The 11,947-nt window shown below is 36.4% G+C and overlaps 1 protein-coding gene across 3 annotated transcripts in view; it reads right to left on the bottom strand.

The window, feature by feature from the left end:
• LOC121387039 (calcium/calmodulin-dependent 3',5'-cyclic nucleotide phosphodiesterase 1A-like) overlaps positions 1 to 11,947 on the bottom strand; it is a 256,785-nt gene that overhangs the window by 86,681 nt on the left and 158,157 nt on the right. For all 3 annotated transcript variants that reach the window (XM_041518047.1, XM_041518048.1, XM_041518049.1), the window contains exons 3-4: positions 10,702 to 10,876; positions 8,718 to 8,831 (exon numbers count right to left, since the gene is read on the bottom strand). In XM_041518047.1, the coding sequence (XP_041373981.1) occupies positions 8,718 to 8,831; positions 10,702 to 10,876 (289 nt within the window). The remainder of the gene's footprint in view (positions 1 to 8,717; positions 8,832 to 10,701; positions 10,877 to 11,947) is intronic.

Genomic DNA, 11,947 nt, shown 5'->3' with positions numbered 1-11,947 from the left:
TTCCATTCTAACGGCCATTCATGTCTTTGTTTTTCTGAAACATACCTCAGTGGCCTCCAGCTACCAGTCCAGCTGGGAATCTGTCTGTAAATAACTTCATTTAAACCGATCTGTCACAAAGCGAACTTGCTGCCACAGAGAACAGTTAATCTAGCAATCACTCATGTTAAATTCCACATAGGTAAAGGCTGAAACTAAGCTTTAGGAGAGAACACACAGTGTAAGTTTCAATTAACTCTGCACCAGCCTCGGTGGCGCAGTGGTTAAGCTGTCGGACTACAGGCTGGTAGGTACAGGGTTCACAGCCCGGTACCGGCTCCAACCCAGAGTGAGTTCTTAAGGGCTCAGTGGGTAGGTGTAAGACCACTACACCCTCTTCTCTCTCACTAACCACTAACCAACTAACAACTAACCCACTGTCCTGGACAGACAACCCAGATTTACTGAGGTGTGTGCCCAGGACAGCATGCTTGAACCTTAATTGGATATAAGCATGAAAATAAGTTGAAATGAAATTAATTAAATCTGCTCACAGTGTGTCAAGTATTCAGTTCGTTTTCACATATTTCCAAGCTTATATTCAACTAAGTATCACACACACACACACTGTCCATGACAGTTGGTTAATGTTAAGTGGTTATATAGTGAGAGAGAAATTGGTATAGTGGTCTTACATCTTCACATTAAACCATTACAACTTGCATGGGGTGGGAACCATGCAGTCGCAAGGTGTGAACTCATGCAGTATCTACCAGGCCAGTGGCGTAACCAAATGAAATCAAAGTACATGATATTACTAAAAGAAATTTTAAAATCCAGTTTATGACAAGTTCTGTTACATGTTTCATCAATGGCAGGGATGAGAAAAGTAAAGTTTGTTTTATTTAACGACGCCGCTAGAGCACATTGATTTTTTATCTTATCATCGGCTATTGGACGTCAAACATATGGTCATTCTGACACTGTTTTTAGAGGAAACCCGCTGTCGCCACATAGGCTACTCTTTTTACGACAGGCAGCAAGGGATCTTTTATTTGCGCTTCCCACAGGCAGGATAGCACAAACCATGGCCTTTGTTGAACCAGTTATGGATCACTGGTCGGTGCAAGTGGTTACACCTACCCATTGAGCCTTGCAGAGCACTCACTCAGGGTTTGGAGTCGGTATCTCGATTAAAAATCCCATGTCTCGACTGGGATCCGAACCCAGTACCTACCAGCCTGTAGACCGATGGCCTACCACGACGCCACTGAGGCCGGTAAAAATATTGTTTTTAAGGGATGAGAAAAGTCAGTGATATAGTTTTGGCTTAGATTATTAAAAAAGAAAAAGAAAAAAAAGAGTTTTATTTAATGACACACTCAACAGATTTTATTTATAGTTATATGGTGTTCGACATATGGTTACAGACCACACAGATATTGAGAGAGAAAACCCACTGTCGCCACTTCATGGGCTACTCTTTTCAATTAGCAGCAAGGGTTCTTTTATATGCACCATCCCACAGACTGGGTAGTGCATACCACCGCCTTTGATATATCAGTTGTGGTGCACTGTTCTAGAACTAAAAAATAGCCCAATGGGCCCACCAACGGGGATCGATCCCAGACTGACCGCGCAGCAAGCGAGTGCTGTACCACTGAGCTACGTCTCACCCCAACTCTTCTGGCTTAGATCGATCCCCGTCGGTGGGCCTATTGGGCTATTTCTCGTTCCAACCAGTGTACCATGACTGGTATATCAAAGGCTGTGGTATGTGTTATCCTGTCTGTGGGATGGTGCATATAAAAGATCCCTTCCTGCTAATCGAAAAGAGTAGCACATGAAGTGGCGAAAGCAGGTTTCCTCACTCAATATCTGTGTGGTCCTTAAGCATATGTCTGACGCCATATAACCATAAATAAAATGTGTTGAGTGCATCATTAAATAAAACATTTCCTTTTTTTCTTCTGGCTTAGATTCTTAATGTCCTAATGTTGACAGAAGCTTATAACAGTGTCTTAATGAAAGTGATTGACTAAATTGTGCCAAAATACTTATGATACTGCAACTACTTTTTAGAACGTTCTATTCTAGGGAATTGTCAAGATGTGTGATGTTTCAAACCATTTCAAATGATCACAAAAATAAGCAATTAATATATGCATCTTAAACTAAGATCTGACAATTTTGTGAAAAATTATTATTTATAGCAAGTAGCTTTAGGTAGTACTAAACCAAATAACTTCTGGCTGGGTCAAAGTTTGAGGTGCACCCAACTTTTGATAGAGAAGTGAACACCACAAGTCCTGTGATTGGTGATAAATGTGAGTCTGTTGGTTGTAAAGAAAAATAGTTTCATCTGGGCAAAAAATGTATGCAATTTTATTTCACCTAGTACCACTGCGTCAAGTAGCCTTGTACTTGAAACATGTATGGGGTCCCTGTAAAAAAAAGTACTTGAATTTTGTGCGGAACTAAGGTATAGTCATAGGCGCTACCCGTTATCACAGAAATGAGCAACTTGACCCCCAATTTTTTCTGATTCACTTTAAGGGTGAGGGATGGTAGCCTTTATATCCATGGCGTTTATGTTGGTTGATACATTGCAGGTAGGAGTTTTAGCCACATATGTTACTATTGTCGTCTATGGAATTTGATTTGGTAGTATACACCCTATAGCATATATTCAGTGCATAATAAAAAATATTATGATTTTGTCATTTTATTTAATTAAACTATACTGGTTCATTAATTAGAATACCATGTAGGTACAAGTACAATTAATGCTGCAACTGGCTATATGCTGTAACTGATATCTCTGGAACTCTAGTGTAAAAGGACTGCTGGGCCACTGTATGGCCAAGTTATTAAAGTAAATGGACTCTTTATAAGACTCTACAACCAAGTAAAGACTGTAAATGAATTAAGATTTCAAAGAGAAATTTTCACAGAAACCATTTACAAATGATAAATCTGGGAATTGACAGAATCCATCAGATGAATGAACTCTACAACAATAAGAAATACATCACAGACGTGTGCTCTTCAGTAAAGCAAATGTAATTAGGCCTCAAACCGAACGGAGCTGCCACTCCTGCTTTAATCTCCATTAGGTTTCCAAACATCAACAGGAAAACTGTCCATCAGCTGAGCACACTTACTCAGAGGTTAAGCATACTGACCAGCTATCAGGATAACTCAATCAATTATACATTTAATCAAGCATATTAATTAAAAGGCACAGTAATCTTGCCCAATCCCAGAGACAGCCACAGTGGTCGACTTGAAATACCTTTCATGCTTCCTGCTGCAGAAACAGAAACCATTTAACATCTGAAACATTTGCAATCAGAATGAAATGGCCCACGTCCAGTCCCAACAGACCACCAATCAATAAATATATTACGTTCTGCTGTTAAATATTGAGCAAAACAAATTCACACATAAAATAAAAGCTGATATTTAGTGGAAACAAGACTTTCAAATTAAAAAGAGTGCATCAGAAAGGAATGCACGTGTAATGGAGCGTCTTGTTATACGGAAAGTGAGCTGGACATTGCAGCGTTTAATGAAACTCATTGCTTAATGGTCACAGCATTGCAGACTTGGCCACTCATGACATTAAGCAAAGTCTGTCAGCTTCATCTCCATTGAGATGCGAGATTTAATCAACAGTTTGGCTAACACCGACCATAGAGCATACTTTGAAGTGATGGTTGATAGAGAGAACACGAGGGTGGCTATGCATGGAATGGTTGAGGGTCGATGAAGACGGGAGATTGGTACAAGTGATGGTTGTTTCCTCTTTGGATTTAATTTAAATTTACTTACTATAATCTATTATTATTCTTTTTTATTAAAGGCATACTGTCACGGATTTAAGAACCTTATATCTCAAAACAATAATAATAAATGAAAATTACATTAATTTTTGGAAACCAAATCAGGCTATTTTATTTCCTTAACTGAACCATGATGGAGTGAAATCCATGTCAACCCTCTTGGCAATATTAGTTTTTGAATTATGGACCATTGCCATAATTCAATTGTTTTTACAAAATATCATTAATAAGTGGGGTATGGTACTTACGTAGATGGTTGAATAAAGTACCTTTAGGGACAAATCAAATATTTATTTTTACAGGTAATACTTTGTTAGGCCATTTAATAGGTCAGTGGTCTGTGACAATATGCCTTTAAGACTTCAAATTCCATGGCCTTTATATCCCCATCAGTTTCCTGTCATGGACACATTTTCCAGGGAACTTAGAGGGCATACCCAAGACAGACGTACTTGAACTTTTATTAATTCATTAATTCATTGACTGATTGACTGACTGAAGTCTATACTAGAAATCAACATGGAAGCTGAGGTCTTCTTTACTCTTAGTTGGACATGGTAGAAAATGTAGCTCATCTTGATTTAAAGGTAAAGTTTGTTTCGTTTATACACAACACTAGTGCACATTGATTTATTAACACTAGAGCACATTGATTTATTAACCAACAACTATTGGACGTCAAACATTTGGTAATTTTTACATATATTCTTTTGGAGAAAGTGCGCTACATTTTTCCTTTAATGGAGCTGATGGTAAATAGAAGCCATCTTGATGTGGAGATCTTTGGTCTTCAGATATTTAGCGATCACATCTGTGTCAGTATAAAGATGAAAGTAGGTTACAAAAAAAAAAAAATCTGGGAATTTGAATTGGTCAGGTACTGAGATTGGCCCTAGGGTTAGAGTTGTACAATGGTCTACAATCATACCCCTATTCAGCACAAAGCATCAGCTGAAATCCATATCATAATTTTTTGGACAAAGAATATCGAACATTTTTTACAAACAGCAGAAAAGCCAAAAAGACTGTACAGAGAATTAATAGTCCAGAATTTCAGATAACTCGGGCAGACTTCCATCTCTGTCAGTATTGTTCATATTTAACTAAATTTCACTCAATTTGTCTTTTAATTAAAAACAGTATTTGATAATTTAATGTACATATTAACTTGCATTCAAAACAAAAATATTTGTTTAAAATGAAATAACTAAACTTAGCATGTGCATTTTAGGATGATGAATTACACATTTATATTAAAACTTGGCTTTCATGCATATGTAGAGGAAAAGGAGTTAAAAGTAACACATGAATGCTTTAAATAACTGAACAAACTATACAGTTTTGAACTCAGTGTGCTTGCTGTGTACTTGCTGTGTACTTGATGTGTGCTTGTTGTGTGCATCTGTGTACTTGCTGTGTACTTGCTGTGTACTTGCTGTGTGCTTGTTGTGTGCTTGTTGTGTACATTTGTGTACTTGATGTGTGCTTGTTGTGTGCTTGTTTACTTCTGTGTACTTGATGTGTGCTTGTTGTGTGCTTGTTGTGTACTTCTATGTACTTGATGTGTGCTTGTTGTGTGCTTGTTGTGTACGTGTGTACTCGGTGTGTGCTTGTTGCATACTTGATGTGTGCTTGTTGTGTGCTTGTTGTATACTATGTGTACTTGATGTGTACTTCTATGTACTTGGTGTGTGCTTGTTGTGTGTTTATTGTGTACTTCTGTGTACTTGGTGTGTGCTTGTTGTGTGCTTGTTGTATCCTTGTTGTGTACGTCTACATGTATGTGCCTGATGTTTGTTATGCATTTGTTTCTTCAAAATACTTCTCAAATCCCACTGATTTTGTTATGTGTATTGTGACAATAGGTCAATTTGTACGATATCCATATTTTGACCCTGTTTTGTACAAAATGTTACCCACACCTTCATCTACATTGCACATTTTATTATTTATTTTATTAGTTTTAAAAAGTACAACAATCCACAATTTTTATTCTGGTACCAAAGGTACGTATTACAGCACACATCATTCACAGCCGACGTCGTTAATTAACTAGACAAACCAACACACGTGCTAAAACTAAATCAATAATCATCTATGTCTACGGTAATAATTGATTAGTCACTGAACCAAAACAATACTGAGGAATGTTAATACATATACGTACTAGTTTTAATTAAAAACACCACACCACTACTAATGAAATATTAATCAAACCAAATATGCAAAAACTACTACACTTGATCATATATGCACTCTTCAACTATAACAAGACACTGTTCTCCAGTTGTCATTGAAGATAATGTGTTTTTTTTAAATTGTTATTTTTATGTTTATATCAAGTAATATTTCAAGCTCACTAAAATCGATGAGTAACCATCTAATTACATCAGGCACAATGCCACATGATGATGATGATAACAATGATAGTAACAATGATATGTTTTGCATTTAAATATTCTAATTAAATTACATATTAGTAATATTGTATAGGAAAGTACTTCATATAAAAGTTTGTTTTGTTTAACGACACCACTAGAGCACATTGATTTATTAATCATCGGCTACTGGATGTCAAACATTTGGTCATTTTGACATAGATGTAGTTAAAGAGGAAATCCACTACATTTTTCTATTAGTAGCAAGGGATCTTTTTTATGCACCATCCTAGACAGGATAGCACATACCACGGCCTTTGATATACCAGTCGTGGTGTGTTGGCTGGAATGAGAAATAACCCAATGGGTCCACTGACGGGGATCGATCTCAAACCAACTGCACATCAAGCGAGCACGTTACCACTGGACTAAATCCACCGCCGTACGGTACTTGATATAAATGTCAGCATTCAATAATAATAATGTCCTAGGCATAGCGGTTAAGTTAAAGTTGGCTTTGTTTAACGACACCACTAGAGCTCATTGTTTAATTAATCCTAATGTAAAACATTTGGTAATTCTGACCCATATTATTCTGAGGGAGCCTGCTACATTTTTCAATTAGTAAGTAGCAAGGGATCTTTTATACATGCACTTTCTCATAAACAAGACAGCACATACCAAAGCTTTTGATATATGGTACCAGTTGTGGAAGGGAAATCATTCATTTCATTTGAACTTATTTTCGTGCTCATATCCAATTACGGTTCAAGCACGCTATCCTGGGCACACACCTCAGCTATCTGGGCTGTCTGTCCATGACAGTGTGTTAGTTATTAGTTGGTTAGTGGTTAGCGAGAGAAGAGGATGCATTGATCATGGCCTTACACCTACCCACTGAGCCCTTAAGAAGTCACTCTGGGTTGGAGCCGGTACCGGGCTGCGAACCCTGTACCTACCAGCCTGTAGTCCGATGGCTTAATTAATCAATGCACCACCGAGGCCGGTGAAGGGAAATCGAATGGGTTTAATCCTATGAACTCTTTATACTATGGACATGCATGGTGGGTAAACCACCAGACTGGTTTACTTGCGTGCTGAATGGGCTGGTACACAATCAGTACAGGGATGTGTGCTGAGGTGTCACTTAAAAGACATTCCTTTCCTTTCCACCACACTGATCGAAATCATGATAATGGTGATAGAGATATTCCACGTGAAATTGTACTTTAAAAAAAAAAAGGCATCCATGTTGATTGACGGTGGTCGTTTGTCAGTAAACCTGATACATCATACATGTATGTAAATAAATTCATATAAGTAAGTGTGTGCATTAGAAATGGAAAATCTACAGTGCATATAGATCAAGTGAAATTGAAAACATTAGAAAAAACGATGACTAATGTCAGCAAAAAATTGTTTCCCTCAACAAAGGTTTTCATGCATTTATTACAACCTTTTTCATGATAACTTGCCACTGAGCAGCAACCCCAAAGTACACCAGAACATCATTAACTTTATTTATTCAAAAATATTTTTAGAAATATGTCTCCATAAACCATGTGAACAGTGGGGAAAGTGGCCACGGATTAGCATATTTTGATACGCTGATTCCATATCACCCACAGTTAGTGCAGTCAAGTCTGCTGGCACATTGGGTTCTGTATCAGTTTTAGCCACATTTTTGCTTAAATATAGACATTTACTGTTCAACAGTTTGCTTAAATATAGACATTTACTGTTCAACAGTTTGCTTAAATATAGACATTTACTGTTCAACAGTTTTTAGGAGCATAGACAATACTCTGAAATGCCTACACTATTTAAGTTGATAAACTAAAGACCAAACACATTGGGATATAGGCAAAATGGTGTTAAAATTTTATAACCCCATAACATATGATAGATTTTAATTTAAATTAGTTTTATTACACTATATTGAATATCATGTATTATTATATTTTACTCCATCAATTACTGGGGCCTAATTCACAAAGTTCTCTTAGGCTCTGCTAGACAACAAAGTATCCTCTTTGCAAGTCTTTTAGCATTGCACTGCGAGATCGCAAAGTTGCGAGACTTTAGTGAATTAGGCCCCTGGTCTTTAGGAAACTTATCACATTAAATTAATAAACTTCTGTTATTAGAAAACTGATTAATTTAAATAAATTATGGTAGTAATTTTTACTTCTGAAATTTTTATTAATTTTTTTTTTTTTTTTTTTTTTTTTTAAACCTTTGTTAGAAGGAGGCTTAATAAAACAAAGCACAAAGAGCCTACCTTTTAGAATGAGGAATAGAATTTTCAGTTCCACTGAAAAATAAATTGCTCATGAGGCTGACAGACGGAAATATGGACAAACAGACATCGGTGACATACACAATCACCATACAGGACACAAGGTACACAGTAAAAGATGTTTGTCTGAGAACATATTAAAAACGTAGATGAACTAATATTGGAAAGGACATGGAAAGAGTAAAAAAAGAAAGAACTCAGAGGTGGAGTCCTTACCTCGTTTCATCTATGTACAGATTTTCTAAGAGGGACGCCGCATATTCTAGATTGTTTTTCATATCTTCTTTAGAAATTTCTTCTTTTTCTATCCTCCGCAGAATTTGCCGTAACCTGTGAATAGTAATTTTCATTATTATTTATATCAACTATGACTGAAACTAATTTTCTTGTTATTAATATGAATTCAAATTCATCTAGTGATTTCCCTAGAAATTTGTCAAGGCATGGTAGAACAAACACTTTTGGGGCATTTTCACCATTTTCAGGGCACTTGTTTTTCATTAAAAATACACAAAAATTAATTGAAATCAACATTAATGTAATTTACATGTATGTGCTTACTTTAATAAATGAATGGCAAAAGATATAAAAGGCATATTTTATTAATTAATAATACTTTTTGGGGTGTTTTATAAAGGCAATTTTAGAATTAATTACTGAAAAAGGCTTGTTTAATCGCATGGTGCTGGTTAAGGCAAGATGGTGCTAGACTATTGAGGCATGCTAAAACAAGCTAGGGAAAATACTGTCATCAGTTATATATTTTTACTACTAGTTTGTGGAGAGACTGGATTAGGACATGTGTACTCATCACGGAAACAGACACACACATAAAGATGGCTGCAGGGGTGGTTACTCTACAATATTTGCCATAACATGGAAATTAAATGAACACAAAATGTGATTTTCAATATTATCATGCAACCATGCTTCCTATTGACCTGATATCCCCTACCTGATAATTCAAAGTGTTATCATGTCACTAGGAAATGTTATCATGTCACTAGGAAGTGTTATCATGTCACTAGGAAATGTTATCATGTCACTAGGAAATGTTATCATGTCACTAGGAAGTGTTATCTTGTCACTAGGAAATGTTATCATGTCACTAGGAAGTGTTATCATGTCACTAGGAAGTGTTATCATGTCACTAGGAAATGTTATCATGTCACTAGGAAGTGTTATCTTGTCACTAGGAAATGTTATCATGTCACTAGGAAATGTTATCATGTCACTAGGAAGTGTTATCATGTCACTAGGAAATGTTATCATGTCACTAGGAAGTGTTATAATGTCACTAGGAAGTGTTATCATGTCACTAGGAAATGTTATCATGTCACTAGGAAGTGTTATCATGTCACTAGGAAGTGTTATCATGTCACTAGGAAGTGTTATCATGTCACTAGGAAATGAGTTGTGCGCATGACGGATGTTTGCTAACTTTTCAGGTAGGTCATTCTCTCATTTTTCAAACATCCATTTACAGCAATAATTGTTGAACTGCATCAATATATATAACATTTATACTGTAACATCAAACTGCCTCTTAATTTTTCAATTCTCCATTATTCGTTCCCATTCGGAGCTATAGCCAGTATACATTGTAGTTTCTACACGATAAAACTAATAGTTTCTATACCGCTTTTGACAGAAACAAATGACTCTTAACAATGCTATAGTGGTCAGGCTAAGCCCACTGTTAAAAGCTGATGGGGAATGGCAGGTGTGTGGCACAGATGGCCACAAGAGACAACAAGCACCTGTTGCTGTTGGTGAGAATAGGACTGGGATGTGGAGGTGGACAGCAAAAGGAGTTAAAAATATGAGGAGTTGCCACATCAGGAAGAAAAGAGACAGATTTTAAAGGAGAAAAAGGAAAGGGGGCAATAGGATAAACGAAACCCCTCGCCCCCCCCCCACCCCCCAAAAAAAAAACATTTATTAAAAAATTCTGGAACACAAATTACAATGTTAAACAAAATGTGTTTTGAGGAAATTATTTAGTTCTACATGTACATGCAGGTCATTTTATGGCAAAATAAAAGTATCACAAAATTTGGGACTATTTTGTGTGCAGTTCCGTATAAAATTCAGTACCAATATGAAAATGTATTATATTAAAACTGTAAAATAAGACTACAATAAGCCAATATGATGATGGCACTTTTAAAAGTAAAGATGGCACCATCTGTGTGTTCACCTGACAGAGCAGCAATGTGACGCCTCAGGTGTGTCAATGGGGGGCAGTTTGTCAACACCGAGATCGCCGCTGGCGTAGGAGTCGACACTGTCGATGGAGACGCTGGATGCTCGGCTACTGCTGCTGCCTGTCTTCTTCGAGTTGGTGCGCCGCAGGACGGTGAGAGAACCCGTACCTAGAGAGAAACAACACAATGTAAAGAGCTATAAATAAATATAAAATTTTGAGTAAAACTGAATGTCTCTTAAAGGGACATTCCTGAGTTTGCTGCAATTTTTAAGATGTTATCAACTAACAAAGACTTTTTAACGATTGTAATTACATATCAAATATATTTTTCTGCATAAAATATTAGTGGCTGTATATTAAATGTGTTTCTGATCGTTCTAATATTTGTACTAGGTTAAATTTCATTTTATTTCTAAAAAAAAAAGATTATGTGTACAAAATTATTTGAAGACAAAATCCAGTTTGGGCTTCTTACAAATGAGAAACACATTGAATATACAGACACTGATATTCTAAACCAGAAAATATATTTAATATGTAAATTTAATAGTAGAAATATTTTATTAGTCGGAAACATGTTACAATGCAGCAAACTCAGGAATGTCCCTTTAAAACTATTAATATACATGTAAGTTCAAGGTGGAAACAGAGAAAACACAAACATCCATAATGATGAGACCCTGTCGAACAATATACCTTCTGCTCCAGCTTTTGGTGTCTGCATATCACAACTTCTAAAACACTTTAGGACATGCTCATGGTATGCAGATTTCAAACAATGTCATATCATTCTGGCACAGACATTGTTCCAGCAGGGTTATGATGTCCAGGGACTCCTGAGAGCATTAAAAAAGGTTTATGGTTGTGATTTGAGGCCTATGTCTACTAAAATGATGTATCACTGACCAAAATTTATTGCTGTTGCTGTTCCATATATTGAACTTGTGCATACCGGTAAACATTTTCATCTCTTTGGTGAAACTCTTGCCCATTTATTTAACATTGTTTTCGATTAAGAATTTGTTTTGTTTAACGACACCACTGGAGCACATTGATTAATTAATCATCGGCTATTGGATGTCAAACATTTGGTAATTCTGACTCTTAGTCATCAGAGGAAACCTGCTACATTTTTTCTAATGCAGCAAGGGATATTTTATATGCACTTTCCCACAGACAGGAAAGCACATACCACAGCCTTTGTCCAGTTGTGGTGCACTGGTTGGAATGAAGCATT

The sequence above is a fragment of the Gigantopelta aegis genome, chromosome 13 (assembly GCF_016097555.1).
Source record: "Gigantopelta aegis isolate Gae_Host chromosome 13, Gae_host_genome, whole genome shotgun sequence".
NCBI lineage: Eukaryota > Metazoa > Mollusca > Gastropoda > Neomphalida > Peltospiridae > Gigantopelta > Gigantopelta aegis.
Note: the sequence above shows the minus strand (reverse complement) of the source record. Positions and strands in the feature narration are given on the sequence as shown.